The sequence below is a fragment of the Taurulus bubalis genome (genome assembly GCF_910589615.1).
Source record: "Taurulus bubalis genome assembly, chromosome: 16".
NCBI lineage: Eukaryota > Metazoa > Chordata > Actinopteri > Perciformes > Cottidae > Taurulus > Taurulus bubalis.
In genome coordinates this window covers 19,885,324-19,904,875 of record NC_136604.1, presented here as the reverse complement: position 1 = coordinate 19,904,875, position 19,552 = coordinate 19,885,324, and the positions used below count along the sequence as shown (strand labels likewise).

The following is a 19,552-nucleotide window of genomic DNA, read 5'->3' as shown; positions in this document are numbered from 1 at the left end:
CCCAAACTGTCACCCTGACATATTACCCAATCGCTCTCTCCGTGCTGCGGAGGAGGATACGTCTTCAGACCCATATTTGAGATCAGTCAACCTGACAGGCAGCAAGTAGAAGTACAGTTTGTAAGCAACGAGCCTGGACTGGGTTTGATTGTGTGCTTTTAGACTCCAAATCTCTGGTGTAAATAACCCCAATTTAAACAAAATTTGAAAAAACACTGACATTCATGTCCCTAATTTAACCAAATTTGATTATTTCGCTTGTCATAGCGACACGGAGACGCGTGAGCGGAGAGATTCAGAATGTGGGTGCTGTTCAGCGGGTGATTACAACCAGAGCGACGAGGACTCGAGGGTCCCTCTTGTCTTTAATTCGGTTAATGCGGGAGTGGGCGTTTGCTCACCTGCGAGAGATGATTTCATAACGCATGAGAGGTCGATTCAGGTTTAAGCCTTAAGAGGAGTGTGCATGGACACACACACACACACACACACACACACACGTATGTTGAGCATGAGTCCGGAAGAGACAGGGGGGGGGGAAAGGATTAAAAGCCTGTGAAAGCTGCAGCATCATACGCTCGAGAACAGAGTGTGTATCAGAGAGAGAGGATGAGTGGAGTGGGAAGGCAGCTGCCTGAGAATTGTTTTATTCTGAGAAACGCACGTGAAAACATGGATACACACATATACACACACACACACACACACACACACACAGGCTTTGCACAATAGCGGTATCAGACAGAGCCAACATCTATAACCAGAGATTTACCAGCGGATTTTGAAAGGGCGAGCAGTGTGTGTGTGTGTGTGTGTGTGTGTGTGTGTGTGTGTGTGTGTGTGTGTGTGTGTGTGTGTGTGTGTGTGGGCTTTGGTTTAATCCAAACATGAAACACAAGATTCCTCCCACCACACATACCACCCCTGTGTGTGTGTCTCTCTCTTTCTTTCTCTCTCTCTCTCTCTCTCTCTCTCTCTGTCTGTGTGTGAATTTAACTCCCTCACTCTCCTTTAGCGTTGCATAACAGCTTGATTATATAATCCCAAACATATATGCATGTCCACGAGGCTGAGCGCTGGAGTGCATGAAGCAATGCGAGAGCGTCAGAAGCGGCGGATGCTGATGAGGAGGAAGGGAAAGAAAAGAAAGAGGAGAAGAAAGGCCAAAAAGCAGAGAGCTGTGGTTTCGGGTGGTTACGGTGAACCGGCATCGCGATGCACTGTGGCGTTAAAATGGACGGTTATGATATCGTGAACGTTAGCAACCCGGGGTCGTGTCCGAAAATTCAATTCTAACATTTGTTTAAAGGAATGTGAGAGTTTTATATCTGAAGCCAAAATACTGGAAGCTGGCATAATCCCACAATGCAATGCGGTCGCGACGACAACGTTTAGGAATTTTGCCCTCTGTACGAATGACAAAAATGACATAATTTGCGATAATCTGATGAAAGAAATTGTGGTGGTTCCGATTAGTCGTTGGTTTTATTCTCATTTGAATGAATTTCTGTTTTCATGCGTCTCTTCTCATGTCACCTCTTGCTTGATGTTGATGAACACGTCTGTCTTGTAACGGCGGGATATGAAAAAAGGATATAGGACATTTATCCCGCTGATGGATTTATGGACACAGATCTGCTTCGTCAGCTTTCTTTGTGTAAACTGTCAAATAAACAATGTGTTGATTTATAGCGGTGTCAAAAAGTGAGAAATTACACTTTTTCATCTATTTATCAGTTTTTAAGAGCCTCTTCCAAAATGAATCAACTAATTAATCAAAATGATAATCATATTTACTTGTTTTCAATGCTTACATAGACATTTATTATGACCTTGTGTACAATCACTGATTGTATGACACTAATCCAAGTTCTCAAATATGTTTTGGTGGATTTCGGTTGACAAAACTATTATTAATATTAATAATTCCACTGTGTTTATCATCCAATCACCAAATGCAAATTCCATGTATGTGCAAACGTACTTGGAATGAATTGTTTCTGATAGTTGTATATAAATGCTTTGAATCCTGCATGTATACCTCAGTGTACTGCAGCTTTAAGGTGTCCAGCTAATGAATTTACTGGTTGACTAATACTTCTCGGTTTACACTTTACGATCCGACATAATGTCTTTGAAGCCTTGGAAGACGTGTCAATGTTCCACACAAACATGGCGGCTAGAAGGAGGACGCCGGCGCTCCATTAAAGTGGAGGAACGAGGTTAAAAAGCACAGACTTAAATGGAGATGACAGTTTGAGAACATTTCAGAACGTGAAGCTTTGGGAGGCTTTCAGAAAGCTCTGGGAAAGATAATGCAAATGGGAAAAGATGATGGTGTGAATAGTTCCAGACGAGGGCCGGATGGGAGTTGAAGTAGAAGGTGTATGAAGGTGAGGGTGAGGAGAGGACGAAGGAGGAAGAAGACATAAAGTTAATGAATGTGTCCCTGTGCGGAGATGATGTCATTACCGGCGATGGCGCGCTGGCGGTAAACTTCAGGGCCAAAAGGCATCACTCACTCACACTGACACACACTTTAAACACACACAGACGGGCTTAGCTGAAGTGTACACACATATTCACACAGCTAAAACACACACACACACACTCCCACGCACACAGACAGGCTTATGACTCAGTAACAACTTTTTTTTGCCTTATCTCCAACCCTTTCTCTATCTGTCCGGTTCAATTTATTCACCCCATCTTCTCTTCATCCTCCCAAGGCTTTTGATTATCATTCTCAACTGCTTCCATTTTCGGGCGCTCTCCTCTACTCAGCTCGAAAGAATTGAGCGTTTCTCTCTCTCCTCGTTTATCCTTGACTGACTCCATAAGCAGCTCCCGCCCCAACACACACACACACACACACACACACACACACACACACACACTATGAAATGCACAACCTTCACCCTTAAATACCATCAACAACTCTTTTCCCCTCCCTCTCCCTGATCTGGTTCCTCCTCTCCAGTCCCTCTCTCTCTTCCAGCATCACCTGGTCTCTCATCCCCACCTGTCTCTGTGTCTGTCAGCCTAATTTGGTCAAAAATGCTTTGCTTTCCCTTTTTGGAAACAGTTGGTGCGCAACAGAAGCGGCGAAAACTGATTTCAACTCGGCCCGAGCGTCGCCTCCTCTCGTCCCAGACTCGTCCCCTTCTGCCTCTGCAGGCAGCACCGTCACCTCCTGCGTTGGAAATGCCCTCTGCCGTGCACTTTAGAGGTCAAAGATCACATTTTTAAAACAAGGGAGCGAGGGGTGCCTGAAGAGATCGCGGAGAGGAAAAGCGAGGAGGCAAGTTGTGAGAAGAAAATGAAGAGGAGAGCGGTGCTCTCCTGCGGTCCCTCGGTCCTCTCTTCCTCGACGTCGCCGGAGAGAGGTGAGGGGGCTGGTTGTCATGACGGCTGTTGTCATGGCAGCAGGGCCGGTGATAAACAGGAGGAGGAGGAGAGGACGTCCGTCCGTCCAGCGTGGCAACCGCTGACGAGCTGCGGCGAATATTTGCCTTCGTCGTCGTGGGAAGTTTCACAGTTTTTCCCACGTTGTCTTCGCTTCAGGAAATGTACGGTTCTGCTCATTCGAATAACACACAGGATTCTGACGACTAATACGATGAGGTTTATTAAATGGTTGCATCTTGTATTCGTGTGAATGAAAGGAACCTTTCATTCATCGGTATTGTTTACAGCTAAAATAACTAAATGGACATTTGGTCATCTGTGCTATTTTTTGGGGTATACTTATACATCAATCTTTACCTTTATTTGTCATCTTCTACTTCTGTGTAAAAACAATGAGATGCCAATCCAACTCCCTATTCACACATTTTGCAAAGAAATATAAATTCTGTTCACTAATCTTATTTTAGTATTCTCTAATTAATATTGATGTCACTTTGTTAATTAATGTGGTATTAAACATATTTAGTGGGAGGAAAAATAATACAACTGGCAGCGCCACAAGATGCATCAGCAGTACCCACTTTAATTCCCACTGCTTCAGGGATTCATACTTCATATTTAATTCCTCATGAACCTTTCATTATGTCTAATTTGAGTTAATCAACCTGTTCCAAAGCACGTCTTTAATACTTCAGTAGATGGAGAATGAGCATGAAGTCAAATAATCTGAACAGGTGGTGACAGTTAACGCTTTTAATCCATATTTCTGCTTGATTACAGGTGGAGAAAATGAGACGGCAGTTAATATAGACCTCTATAAACATGAGCAACGGAAGAAAACATTTGATGCCGCTTCAGTGGAAGAAGTTTGTTAAAATAAAAAAAATAAAAACATACAGTTAAAATAAGAAGCTATTTAACTAAAACTCCTGGAGGGGATCAAAAAAGCGTAAAATCCCCAAAAAGGAGTCCATCTCTGCAGTAGCAGGGTGGCGAGCAGAGGAACCCGTAGAGGCACTTCCTCCTCCTCTTCCTCCTCCTCCTCCTCCTCCTCCACCACCACCACATGACGCGGCCTTTGACCTGATTGATCAACAGCTCTTGGCGCTCCGATACGTCTCCAGTCAGTCCTCCTTCCTCTCCTCCGCCGTTACTTCTTTGGTTCCGATGATCCGTTTTCGGCCCCGTTCTCCAAGTCCAGCTCGGCCTTGATCTCCGCCGCTCCTTCCTCCACGGCGACCTTTCCCGCTTCATCCTTCACTCCATCCTTCACTCCATCCTTCTTTTCCTTCTCTCCACCCTTCCCGGCTCCCTGTTTGTCTCTGAAGACCTCCACGCCGAGCAGCCGGAGGTAATGAAACCTCTCGTTGCGGGGCACGAAGGCTCGGATGGACGTCTTCCCCCTCCAGCCGCACAGCTGGATGGGACACTGGGGCTCCTGGGGGTTACTGACAATCACAGGGTTGTGTCACAAATTAGCAAAAAAAAAAAAAAAAAAAGAAAAAACATGCATACACGTAAAAAAAATTAACAACTTACTTTGGGTTTGGAATGTACTTGAGCACGATGCTACCCATTACTGTGGAAAGAATAACATTCATAACCATCAAGCAACAACAGATTATTCCATGTTAATCATACATATATCCGACAATTTCCAGTCTAACTACAGTTTTCTTTTTTGCTCGGCTCCGCTTGTGAGTGTTTTTTGGGTCAGTGCCTTGCTCAGGGGCAGCTCAGCACAGAGCATTACTCATTCACTTCCCTTTTTTTTTTACGCCAGCCAAGCCAGAAACCTTCCGGTCACAAATCCACCACCCTAACCTCTCAAATTATTGCGTTTCTGTATCAGAAAGAAAGCCGTTGTACTAATAACATTTACGTAGCTTTACTTGTCTTTACGCGTGTTTTTAAGTCATTTAAAAACGTGTCCCGTCTGTGTATTCTGGAATGGAAATCGTACCCAGTTTCTTGGCCTGAGCGTGGGCGTCTTCCTCCAGTTTGCTGAGGTAGGGGTTCTCCTGGGTCAGCAGCACTTTGATGTCCTCCACACTCACTCGGATTATCCTGGAGCGAATGTACGGCTGAAGAGTGTAGATACCCTTGTTGGACAGAGAGGAGATGCGGTTGCCGCTCTGCAGACTCGAATCATAAATCCAGATTCCTTATGGTTTCATGGTGCATATAAAAAGGAATTAATGAAGTGTAATTGAGTGAGTGAACTCAGTGATGAACACAGTAAACGATGGTGAGAGAACGCTGATAAACAAGCTGCTTTTACAATAAAGTATGACATTTATCAACATATACGTTGTTGAAGTCGGTCCGAGAAATATAAGCAATGCATATAACATGAACCCCTGGGGTCGCACTTCTAATCACGTGGTGCATTTGCATACAGAAAAGAGGATTCAGGGAATCGTGTAAAAATATATATATAATAAAGTGCAGCTTTGGTGTGAAGATTCTGAGAGAATGTTGTGTTTTCACAATAATACAGCGCTCGATTAATAACAAGCTGCTCAACAAATCAATTTACAGAAAATCTGTTTTACTCCACTGAAGACTGTGTGTGTGTGTGTGTGTGTGTGTGTGTGTGTGTGTGTTACCTCCTGAGCCAGTCTGAAGGCACAGCCAAACTCCTCTCCATCACTGTTGCGAGACCACACCTTCACCCCCGTGTTAATGACCTGAGAAGGAAACAAAAAGAGAAGTGAGCTGACAAGTTGCTCTGTACAAAAACAACACAGCGATGCCAAAATACCACCGACTTTAAAAACGGCACCAATTCATATCCCTACTGCTGACTAAACCAAGGGAGTACAACAACACTTCTGAAATAAATATCCACGTTGAATTCTTTATAAGCTTCACGGAAGAAAAGCAGCAAGAACACTTAACTTGATAACTTAATATTAAAGGTTAGGTGGGTAGTAATGTTGGAGAAAAGTACGCTAGATTAATATAGATTTTATTTTCAAGACGCCAATGAAAAGCAGCTAGCGTTAGCCTAACTAGCTTCGAAAGGCGCTAAATAGAGTGAGGAAGTCGTTAAGTCGGCCACGATGACCTTCAGGCTTTCCTCCTAAGTCCAAAAATTATTATTATGAATGTAAACGACCAACATGGCTATGGTTGGCTCTCAACTTATTACAAATGTCAGCCAATATAAAATAAAGATAATATGATAACACATATTAGCCACCCTCGCTTTAAACTACCGTCGTTCTGAAGAACCCCAATTCCATAGATTTCCTTTTGAAGTAAACAACGGCCTTATGTTTCAGTCGCCACACCCAGAATGTGTAATAATGTGTAAACATGCAACTCACTGTGGTTTATCCCCACAGAACGTGACTAAGAAGTGGATGCATCAAACACAATGAGGAGAACAAAGAGACTGAGACACACACACACACACACACACACACACACACAGTTCCACCTGTGCAGGTGCTACAGGGTGGAGGACCAGAGGGATTTGGGAAAGAGAAGTGTCCCATCTGTTAGGCTGCTTTCCTCAGATTGCCTGGCATGTGTGTACACACAGACACACACACACACACACACACACACAATAGGCGAATGTACCAATGTAAAGCCAACATGTCTGCTTTATGTGTATTGTGGCTGTGCAGAGGACTCCGTTTGTTTGGCTCCACTGTACAGAACGATCAATAATAGATCAGTCAATCCCCGGGAAATAATTGATCATTGATTTGCTGCATCTATTCGTTATCGTATTTCCATTGAAGGAAGCGCTCTGTCATCATCATCAATGTGTTCGATTATCTAAACATTGTACCAACACACACACACACACACACACACACACACACACACACACACACACACACACACACACACACACACACACACACCTTCATGCGCTCGCTGTTATTGATCAGCACGTTGCGGAGCTCTTTGGACACCATGTACAGGTGCCTCTTCTTGCCGTCGTGGGTCCGGGTCAGAACGTTGAGCTTGGGGAAGTCTGGTGCCATATTGTAGAAAGATCTAGAGAGGAAGCAGGCAACACAATAAGTGTTTTGGGACACACAAAAACTGCTGAATGTGGAAGTCTAAAACCCAGAGAGAGACTTACTGTATGGTGTTGAAGACGGGGTCTTCCTCAGTCAGGAACACAAAGGGGTCTTCTTTATAACCCATCAGCTTCATCTTCTTGGAGGCTGGAGGTCTGAGAGGAGACAGGCGTCCAGTTATGACCCAAAATAATTTGCTTATTTAAATTCAAGATACTAAATTAATTTGGGTTGTGCTGCAAAAATGTCCCCGTCAATTGTTTTCAGTAAAGCTTTCACATCTGAGCTTTTAATGACGATGAATTATGGAAATTGGTTCAAATGTGCACACTCCTCAGGACCGGTGAAGGGTTTGTTAATCCGAAGAGTAATCTCTTTATTAAAAGCAATGTAATCTTCTTATTATTATAATGGCTCAAGAAGTCCTTGAGGGTTTCCTTTTGTATATTAGCTCACCCACACACTCCATCTTTTTTAGCAGTGCTCTCCTGGGCAGAGGAAGCTCCTTTGGGTGCCTCCTCCTCTACTTCTCCCCCTGGGCCTTCTTCCTCCTCCTCTTCTTCCTCTTCCTCCACGGCACTCTCAGGGAGGCGGGGAGCGTCTGTGGGGGCCGAGGCCGCCGGGGAGCCTTCGGTCTGGGCCGCCGAGCCGGACGAGACGTCCTTCCTCAGCTGGAGACGACGGGGAGGGAGGTGAGCAAACAAAAAGGGGGGGAGAGAGAGAAGAAGTCCCAGCTGTGGTTAGTAACAGGTGAATGATGCATTGTGGGAGAGGGGAGGAGGCATAATACATTGAATTATGCTCCATTTCCCTCAAGTATAAAGACCGACTATCTAATCATCCGTTAAGTGTGTGCGTTTGCGATGAAGTACCTTGGGATATCTTCTGTTCCAAGGCATGGGGGCTTTCTTCACCAGCACAGCCACAAAGAAACCTCCAGTGTTCTGGTGATGTGGCAGAATCCTCATACTGACAATAACACACACACACACACACACACACACACACACACACACACACACACACACACACACACACACACACACACACACACACACACACACAAATCATGAGTTTTATGGTGCCACCTACTGTGACGATAAACAAAGAATTGTATTTCTTCTTTCCCCTCCGGAATTAAATAAATTTAAAAAAAAGATGCCAGACAACGTGTGACGATGTCTCCCTCTGCTGGTCGCCGTCGTGCCTGCTTAAGCATTCAGAGTAGAAATGACATCATCCACCAATAAAGTGAGAGTGCAGGTGTGTACATGCATGTGCTTGCGCGCAGATAGTGCGTATGTGTGCAAAGAAAATAAATCAAACCACATTGCTCGGCTAATGAAGTTGGCGTCAATGAAAACAGAGAAAAGAAACAGTGTGTGTGTGTGTCTGTGTGTATTTCTCTGCCTTCATGAGAACAGAAGCGTCGTACATACCATCTCTCCAGGTGCATGTCGGCGAGTTTCGCTGGGTCCGTAGGCGGGAACATGGTGGGGCGGATCTGTGCGTGACGATGGACCGGAACCTCGGAGAAGTCCGCGAACCATTGGCCCTCTTTGGTCATCAGCTGCAGAGACGGCAACCGATGGAGTCGTGTGTGTGTGTGTGTGAGCCAATCACAAAATTCTGTCTGACACTAAACACCGCTTTATATGCAATGACCCCCAAAAAAGGTACAAAAAGCATTCCAGTACCTTCCAGGCGGAGACCCCGGGCATCCACTTCAGCCCTGGCAGATCCTCTGAGCCGTCGGCCAGCTCCAGCGCTCCTGGCAAAGGGGATGGGAAAGATGTTGCAACTTGGCAGACAAAGACTGAAATTTATATCTAAAAATAGCCGCTCATATAAAATGCACGGTTACATTCAGTAGCTCAAAAGCGAATTAAATTGTGGAGTTGGCTCTACAGCCTTTTGACCTTAAGTGCTCCAACTCTGCCGTTGTGTGTGACTAGTTTTACAATATAACAGAGAGATTCAAATCCAACCAGGTGCACATACTAAAATGTCTTCGCAGCAAAGCTCAGAATCTCATAACGCCTTAAAAGCGTCATATATCCTGCCCCATCATCTATCAAATAAAACCAGCAACCTACTATTATATACTCAATACATATATATTATAAACTAAATGTATTTTTTTTTTAAGTAGGATACTTTTAACATTTACTTTTAACTTTTACTTTTGACACATTGAACTTGTACTTAAGGCCTTAAGAAAACCAGACAGAATCTTCTTAATAAAATCCATAAAAAGTGCCTCTTTTAGAAAAAGAGCAAACTAAATTCCTCTCCTAGGAGAGAACATGGCCTGTGATTGCTCTGCCAGTAGCTTGAGTCTCATTAACTGACAGCATCGTTTGAAGAAATTGGACAATTTTGGAAATACAAAAAATCTTTCAGGATCTTAGCTGTAATGATGTAGTGCTTCTCGTTGAGATAATAATCTGAATATTGTTGGGTTTTATACAAAAAGAGCGATCTGAAGAATGTAGAAAACTGTGAAGGGCATTCGTCCCTGATTTCTGCCATTTTAGACTAACAGTAATTGATTCAAATCAAAGAAAAGATTGGGAGATTATTTAATAATACATTATCAAAAGCTGCAGCCCTGATCATCAGTACTCTTGAAATCAGGCCACGTGAACTCTTAAATGTGGATGTTTTCCCCACCTTTAAGAAGTTTAAGTCAGCAATAACCACCTGAAGTTAAGAGGAAAAAGCTGGAAATACAACTTTTATTGGACTAAAACGTCCAAAAGACATTGCTTAGATTGCATGACCCTGGCAGTGTTTGTGTGTGGTCGGTACCTTCGCTCTTCTCCAGCAGCGCTGCGATGACGGCTTCGTCCTCTATAGGGTTGAGTGAACAGGTGGAGTAGACCATCCGCCCGCCCACAGCCAGCTGTTCAACGCCGCGCACTGCGATACGCAGCTGGAGCCTGGAGAACACACACACACACACACACACACACACACACACACACACACACACACACACACACACACACACACACACACACACACCTGTAGTACTGCCAACTTTTTTTTAATTAGCAGCAAAAGAACACACTCCATTCCCATGTCCTTTAGTCAATTTGGTCTACCACACAACTGCATGAATTCCTGTGTTGTCGCGAAGGCACAAACACAAACTTCCCCCCTCTACTCACCCGTGGAGGTGCAGGCTGTTGCTGGTCGTCCATTTCTTCCACACGTCTATGTTCTTCCTCAGGGTGCCGTCTCCGCTGCAGAACACAGAGAGCAGGAACAGTCAGACACATTCTCTGTCTGGCCCGAGGCGCTAAAACCACCAGAGACAACCCCCCACCACCACGTTCTCACAGGGCAAAGAAATGTCTGCCAAGCACAAACTACCTAAACGCCGGGCTTTAGCTGACTGTTCACATCTCCGCTGCCTGCCTGCCTGCCTGCCTGCCTCTCCTCTCTCTCTCGCTGTCTTCATCACCACTTCCCCTCCCCTCTTCCTCCCTCTGTTGTGTTTGGCAGCGGCTCCTGGCTTCGGCACCACAGCTGGCTAAACTCAAGGCGGCATTTGCAAACAAATGCAGGTCGGGTTTGGCCGTGAAATGCCGCTGGACTTCAAGGAGGCGGAGGATGTTTTCCCACTAACCCCCGTAGCCAAACATTATTTACTTTTGGAAGAACCCGTAAATACTCGGCATTTGACCAAGACAAGGACGAGGCCTCGTCTCCAATCTGTCACACAAAAGTCTCCTCCCAATCCCCAGATCTCATCAACCATGTTTCTGTCCTCATCCACAGACTTCTAAAATGATCTGCGGTCCTCTAATACAGTGATTTTCAACCAGTGTCCCGTGAGAAAATATCAAATTTGACTTAAATCGGTCAAAAAAATAAATAAATTGTTGCCGCGACTCAAAAAAAAGGTTGAAAAAACTGCTTTAATATGTGTCGGCGGTGCGGACACAAGCCAGACGCATACGGAAAAGCCCTTTGCTGACCTGCAGGGCACGTCACACAGGATGCGGTCGTAGAAGAGGACGCCCTTCTTGCCGCCTGATTCGATCTGGAGCGTGGGTATGCAGGAGGCGTCGTGGTTGACCACCATGATGCAGGGGCTGTTGAGGCGCTTGGCTTGGTGCACGAGCAGGTAGCAGCGCTTGTTGTCCACGTCGTTGGCAATGACAAAGCCCTCTGGAGGTAGAGGAGCAGATGAACGTCAACGTATGTGGCAGGGAAGGGCTGATTATCTCCCCTTTTATTTCCCATCACACACACACAAAGAACACAGTTATTGAAGCAGCTTTCCTGAATTGAAATGCGTGCGTCTTACCTGGAAATGGCACGTCCATGTCGGAATGGAGCATCTCAATCAGCTGGGCGGTCTTCGACCCAGGAGCTGCACACATGTCCAGGATCTGCGCAACAAAGCACATGCATGTCAACACTTCAAATCAGCCGTTTTCAACAAGTGTTCAACAAAGGGAGGAGGAAAAAAAACGTATGTTACCTTGTGGTGCGACTGAATCTTCAGGAGGAGAGGAGGGATCATACTGACGGCTTCCTGTCGGCTGATGTTACCCTGAAAAGGACAACCGCAAAAATGTCGTTTCCCTATTTTTTCAAGGTGAATTTTGTGATTACAGCCAAGATGAACACCTGCCACGCTGGCGTCATAACTTCTTTAACGGGGCCTAAAATAGAGCCACGGGCAAACTTTCTGTTTGGTTTGTTTTGACTCACTGACTCGGTCTCGCTGACCAGAAACTGGTGGAACTTCTCCAGGAGGGGAGACTTCCTGATGATCTTCCTGCTCATGTTGGTGTGCCAGGCCTGCTCATCGGGATACCTGGAGAGGACGGACACAGTGTGCACTGAGCTTCTAGTTCAAGTCTGTGTGTTTGTTTTTCAGCCGTGAGTAAACCAAGAGATCCTACCAGCACAGAGGCTGTGGAGCCTCAATCTTCTGACCATCTATCTCCACCTCTTGGATATCTTTAAAGTACTTCTCCTTCAGACAGTTGAGGATTTCCTTGGCATGGCTGGAGTAAGACAGAAAAGAGGACAATACATCTAGGTTACAATGAGGTCAAACCCCTGACCTTAAACATTGGAGCTTGGATCAAGATGAGTTTTCTCAACTTTCTAGCAAAAAAAAAAAAAAAAGTTAATTGTGCAGCTTTTACAAACAAGCCAAGTGAGTCTGAATCCAGGAAATACATCTGTCCGACTCACCTCTTGTATCCAGTGATGCGAATGGTTGCTGGCAGCGGCTCCCTCATGGCATCCATAAACTGTTCAAACTCTCCACCAGGCACCAGGCCGAGCTCTGTGTAGTAGTGCTCAAACAGCTTATTCTCCTTGACAATGTCGGCATAGCCAACTCCCCAGCCCTGAACACACAGGCGAACAGTAATTAGCATGTGTGGCTCACATCTGATGAATATTGAATAGACATAGACATAGACATAACTGGGAAAACACCTAATGTAGATGTGGAATGCCTATTTATTTTGTATGAGAATATAGCTAAATCAAATGTCATTCAAACATTTGCCAATTAAAATGTTTTCTTGCCACCTGCTACATTTTAGTATAGTCTCATGATTAATTCGGCATGTATTAATCCACAATCCAGGCGTGTAGGAGGTAATCCAGTGTCCTGTACCTGCACGCATGATCATATAAAATCAACACATTTCTGAACGAAGTCTAGTGAAGAACCACCATCCCTCCGAGCAAAACAACAACAAAAATGCACGTAATAACCTCGACTAACGTGGCAAATGATGACCACACATAGCCTCGTGAAATAGCTCCACTGTTAGCTACGGGGCTATGTGAAGTTGCAGCTGTTAGCATAGCAGCATGGCTGCACACGTTTATAAAGATGACCTCCAAGGGGAAACACAAGCTCGCTTTTGCATTTATTTAGTCAATTTAAAAAATGTAATATAATAGGTGTCTTGGTGAGCACTTCACAGCCAACATTAGCAACAAAAAGTTGCAGCTGCACGAGTGCGAATCTTACGGAGTCTCTGTCGTCCCTGCCAGTAGCCTGGTTTTTCTGCCGCTGTCTGCTTCTTTTCCCCATGTTGTTGATGTTGTTTGTGTAGCAGACGACTCTGGGGAAAAGTCTGCGGAACGTCGTGGTGTCTGGGCGCAGAGGAATGTAGCCTGTAAGTCAGGGTCTCAAACAATGCAAGACAGTCGAGGATGTACTGCGACGCTGCTGTGTATCCTCGAAACGTGTTGCCTCTGACGCACGTGAATCAGGACCCCGTTCTCGAGGTGGCCATCACATGTGCCTGAAATAATATTTAGGTGAATTATAACACCTAAACACCTAAATAGAATTATAACACCTACATAGATTATGGATTTTAATTTCTTTAGTGCAACATACAAGTATTATACTGTAAAAAAACTTCTACTTGTAATTTCCCCTTGGGGATTAATAAAGTACATATATATATATATATATATATATATATATATATATATATATATATATATGTATATATATATATATATATATATACATACATATATATGTATATATATGTATGTATATATATATATATATATATATATATATATATATATATATATATGTAACAAATGTGTTTATTTCTGCTTGAATCTCAAATAACTTACATTTTATTTGTATATGTATTTGTATATGTATATATATATATATATATATATATATATATATATATATATATATATATATATATATATATACATACAGAGAGAGAGAGAGATATACAAATAAAATAAAGAGAGAGAGATATTTTTTAAATGCAATCTCTCTCTCTCTCTCTCTATATATATATATATATATATACATTTTTTTATACTCGTTTGGTTTGGTTCATTTATTTATTTTAATATATATATATATATATATATGTATATATATATATATATATATATATATATATATATATATATATATATGTGTGTGTGTGTGTGTATATACAGTACATATTTAAAAAAATAAAAAACGAGTATATCTATTGATATATATATATATATATATATATATATATATATATATATATATATATATATATATATAAAATTAATAAATAAACAAATCGAGTATAAATGCACGTTGTTTAACAATATGTATATATATCAAGTAACAAGTTATAAGAGCGTACATTTTGTTTTAATCTCAAACGCTTGAACAGTGCGCCACCTGGCCATTGTTTACCGCAGGTGATGTATTCAAATTAATTGAAAGCGTGTCGATGACGTCAGACAACACACCACGTTAAATAACTCCGATGGGAGAAGCGAGCGTTCTGATTGGCTCAAACCTAATGCCACGCGTCCGTTCGGGCTCTGTGATTGGTCGTGAGGGGAGAACCCATGACTCGGGCTCGCGTGCGTAAACCTATAGCGCTCCAGTGTATATATATATATATATACACACACTTCAGCTGTAGCTAGCAATACGGCGATATATCAAATAGTTGCAAATGTTAGTAACATTGTTTGTTTGTGTAGTTTTGTAGCATTATCGCTTCCTCCATGATGGACGCGCTCCTCTCCTGGCTCTTCTCCTCGGAAGAAGAGGAGCTGTACATGTTAGACTGCATGGCTTACTCAATGGTTTTCATGGCAGTCTGCACGTTTGTTACTCTGCTCTTCGAAAACGTGCCGTACGGGCGGTACACTACCAGCAAGTATGGGTTCCCAGTTAATGCCAAGCTGGCTTGGTTCATCCAGGAGCTGCCTGCATTCCTGGTGCCTCTGCTTCTGGTAGTTTGGACATCCTCTGCGAAGACCTCCCTGCTGCCCAACCAGCTGCTCATTGCCATGTACTTCTGCCACTATGTTCAGAGGTAGGTCCCTACAATCAATTACATCATCATGTGTACAGCTGGAGGTGGAGACAGTGATAGTTTCACCAGCATGAGTACTAAGTGCCTTCCAAAGTATGTCACTTGATCAACAATAATAACTTAAAACAAAATAATACATATCTGAATGATTATTTTACACTATAATGGACACAGGAGAGTGCATTACATTTCATATTGTATCAGAAGTACTCGTTAACTAATCTATGTTAGTGTACCAAGCAAGTATTTGAAATAACATAGTTGTATTAATAATACATTAAAATAAACAATAAAGAAATGAAGAAAATTTGTATATATATATATATATATATATATATATATATATATATATATATATATATATATATATATATATATATATATTAAAATAAAATGTACGTTTTTATGTTATTTGACATTCATGCAGAAATAAACGCATGTGCTTCTTGATATAAAATGATATTATATACACAATAATGGACACAGGAGAGTGCATTACATTTCATATTGTATCAGTAGTAATAGTTAAGTAATCTATTTTAGTGTGTCAAGCAAGTATTTGAAATAACTTGGTTGTATTAATAATGTGTTTTTTCTCTCTGCTAAAGATCCCTTATTTATCCGTTTTTAATCCGAGGAGGTAAACCGACCCCATTCATCTCATTTGCCATGGCCATTGTTTTCTGCATCTACAATGGCTACATGCAGATCAGGTACCTGAGCCATTATGCAGATTACCCTGCAGATTGGGTGACGCATCCATCCTTCATTGCAGGTTGGTGTTCTGGGTCTCCTCACTTTCTGCAAGGGAACTGGGGATTGTTTTATTTTGCATAAGAGTTTATCCTGGTGACACTTTCTTTTGTTTACAATTAATCTGTTATGTATGGAAGCCCATTTCTGACACTGTAATGGATACAAACTAAGTTATTACAATGAGAAACTATCTTAAAGTCATGTGTTAGGATCTCAAAGTAATTACGTTTCTCAAAATATGACATTGTATATTAAAAAAAAAGGAGTGACTATATCAAAATAATGACGTAGTATATCAAAATAATGACAAAATATCTCAATTTAAAGACATAGTTTCTCAAAATAGGGGGTTGGTATCTCAGAATATGAGTAAGTATTTCAAAATAATGACTTTAATATCTCAAAATAATGAGTTGTCCATCAAAATTGTACATTGTACCTCAAACTAATTAATTAGATTCTCAAAAAAGTGAGAAACGTCATGACATTTGGCTTCCATTCACAAACTCGTATTTTATATTGGCAAATATTGATGATTAGAATAATGTAAACACAATGTACGAGGATAAGCGATGCATTGGTGTGTAAACTATAAGAACACTCCAGTTAAACATTTACATTTCATGAAAATAATCAAGTAGAAATAAAAACTACTGAAAGTACAAGTTACTGTGTGTTTTAATCTGATTTAGTGTGTACAGTTTAGTGTAAAATGGTATAAAAATAGCACCGACTGAAATATGTTTTATTGATTTATGGAGGAACAGAGTAAGTCAGGATAAATCAGGATCTTGCCATCAGTGCATCCCTTTTACCCCTCGTTCCTCTTCTTCTTTTCTATTTTTAAATTAAATGGCAAGTCTCTGCTTAAACACATAGCTGTCAATCAAATCGTGTGTCCATCTTGCAATTTTCCTCGTAGGCCTCTTGCCCCCCTGCAGGTGCTTCCCACGCTTTCCAACCCTCAAAGTGCTCAGCAGTTGTTCTTGGCTCCCGTTACTGTTCAAGCTAACGCAGGAAACCGTCAGTTTAGAATATATGTTTTCTTTCACCGCACATGATTGACTTACTGGAGGAGTTCAGGTTGTGTAAATTGGGGAATATGCATTTATTATTATATACTGTATAGTATGACTCTCGTACCGACCTAAATCAACGTCCCAATGTTCCGTGAATATGTTGCCTATGAAAACATGTCATTATTATAAATTTATATATGTTATTATAGCTTCACAATTGGACTGAGTTGCCAAGGTGTACCTCAGAGAAAATTTGAAGTGTTGCTGTAAATTCAGAAGTCTGGAACCAGGCGTCCATTGAATAATTACACTGATAAATTATATGTATGAATGTGAAAGTTTCCCATGAAAAAAAATGTATATATTCTTTTTTTTATGTCATAGACAACCCTATTATGACCTACTAAATAGAAACTAAGTGTTTCCAAAAATATTGTATGACTTTATTCATGCAGTGTGGCATCTAATAAGTTTAATGTCAGCATTGTAGGCCACGGCAGAAACGATCCTGATGAATACTTTGTGTACATGTCATTTTTATAGAGATGTTAAAAGACACGTGCTCATTTGCTTTCTTTTTGAAAGTTGGATTAGAGCAGAGCTGGGAGGAAATTAGCTGAGTTTAGCATAACAATTTGAACCAGGGGTGTATCGATCTGCTCATTTCACTCTTCACTCAGCATAAGTAGCATGTCAGAAGTATTTATCTATAAACACGCAGTAAAACATCGTACTAAAGCAGCTTTTTGCTTGGTTTGGTCTCCAGGGTCTGTGCTGTGGTTGTTCGGCTGGCTGGTGAATGTGCACTCTGACCACATCCTGAGGAACCTGAGGAAACCCGGAGAGACCGGTTACAAGATTCCCACAGGTAAGCGCTTTAGTTGTGAAAACACTGGGCCGGATTATTTCTCTCACCACAGAGAATATGCCTTCTACTCCTATTACACTGCATCTACCTTTTCAAAGAGGAACAACCTGATGAGACGTGTAAAATAATAAAGATGCATTTATTCGAGTGCTGCTTTTAAATATACTTTGCACTTCATGTCAACAACTCATATATCACGATACAGCATGTGATCTGCTAATAAAATAAATACATAAATATCTATATGCAAAAAAACTGATGGTTTTAAACTTTATTACGTCGTCATATTACATACATACATGAAATTTGCTCTCTGCATTTAACCCATCCATAGCATTTTAGGATTAAATACTTCGTAAGTACTATACAAATGGTAATGTTTTGGGTGAAAAACTCCTTCCCCCCCCCCCCCCCCCCCCCCCCCCCACACACACACCTTTTTTTAGGTTTAACATTTGAATGCTTTTTCCTACCACTGCCTTAGAGTGACAAGAAAGCAGTAATCACGTCATGGCACAGAACTCTGCGGCCCTTTTTTTTAATTTTCCAGCGTGGTCGCATGATTATACAGAATCGCACTGTAAGCAGAATCACAGGTTGTCAATAGTCATCTTCTCCTCTCTGCCTTTGCCCTCTGCGAACCCTCACATTAGCGTTTAAAAAGGATCTCGCTGCCTTGCTTGTCTTGTTTCGTGTGTGTGTGTAGTTTAGCTTGACTTGACGCAGAAAGAGAAATGCTCTAAACCGCACAGGGTTTATAGTAATCATGTCAGACAGCGGGCCCGCCCCACACGGGAACACGGACATTATATGTCTGCTAAATAAAGCACTCAGCCTACTGTTTATGTGCTCAGCACGACGCTCGTGTTTGTACAGTAAATATGAAGCTGAAGCCACTTAGCTTAGCTTAGCATCGCATAAACACAGGAATCAGAGCAAAGTATGGCAACCAGCACAGCTAAACATGCCCTAATCTATGTGTTCTGGATCTTGTTTGTTTAATCCACACAGAAACAAAGTGTAAAAACAAATGTTTTGCAGAGCCAGGCTTGCTGTCTTTGTGTAAAGCTAAGCTAACTGGCTGCTGGCTCTACTTGTATCAAATGAACATTTGTGAAAATTCCTAAAACGAGTCGATTTAACAAGGAAAACAATTGGCAGGCAGAACAGCGGAGCCTTTTTTTTACTATGTGAAAATGGATGCACCTTGTATGAGAAGTGACAAGTCAATGGGAGGGGAGGACCGGATTTTTGTCCGTCTCCAAACTTGCTTTTGACAAATAATCTTCAGGGTTGAATGTATTGGAAAAGCAAAAATACTGCTTTTTTTTTTCCGGATCCCATAATTCGAAATCCAATTTACTGTGTGAATTTGCCAAACTGAATCATTAATCATATCAGATTCTCGAGGAGAGGGCCCCCCCCACGACTAAGAACACGGTCACATACTTCAATAGCACCTTGAGCCTGAACTTGGGGTGAACTCGATGAAACAATTCAAACAAGGGATCCGTTTACAAGAAGCTCATCTCTTGCCAACAAGTTTGAAAAATGAACTGATTTCTTTTGGAGTAGTGATATAAAAAAAAAAAGAAACCTGGACCCACGAATGATTTG

The 19,552-nt window shown here is 42.0% G+C and overlaps 2 protein-coding genes across 2 annotated transcripts in view; one reads left to right on the top strand and one right to left on the bottom strand.

Moving 5' to 3' along the window:
* Nucleotides 1-4,146: 4,146 nt before the first annotated feature.
* On the bottom strand, nt 4,147-13,530 carry nsun2 (NOP2/Sun RNA methyltransferase 2; the record flags this gene model as incomplete). Its single annotated transcript, XM_079232136.1, has 19 exons — nt 4,147-4,856; nt 4,948-4,987; nt 5,372-5,510; nt 6,018-6,098; nt 7,290-7,425; nt 7,514-7,606; nt 7,908-8,122; nt 8,324-8,420; nt 8,891-9,021; nt 9,149-9,222; nt 10,263-10,393; nt 10,625-10,699; nt 11,438-11,630; nt 11,770-11,854; nt 11,947-12,018; nt 12,180-12,285; nt 12,374-12,478; nt 12,672-12,829; nt 13,468-13,530. 19 exons carry the CDS (start codon nt 13,528-13,530, stop codon nt 4,559-4,561), a joined length of 2,292 nt encoding a protein of 763 aa, XP_079088262.1. The 3' UTR covers nt 4,147-4,558.
* Nucleotides 13,531-14,981: 1,451 nt separating this feature from the next.
* Nucleotides 14,982-19,552, top strand: part of srd5a1 (steroid-5-alpha-reductase, alpha polypeptide 1 (3-oxo-5 alpha-steroid delta 4-dehydrogenase alpha 1)) — a gene marked incomplete at its 5' end in the record, with an annotated part of 6,354 nt that continues 1,783 nt past the window's right edge. The window contains 3 exons of the mRNA XM_079232024.1: nt 14,982-15,292; nt 15,901-16,067; nt 17,834-17,935. Of these exons, the coding sequence (XP_079088150.1) occupies nt 14,982-15,292; nt 15,901-16,067; nt 17,834-17,935 (580 nt within the window). The remainder of the gene's footprint in view (nt 15,293-15,900; nt 16,068-17,833; nt 17,936-19,552) is intronic.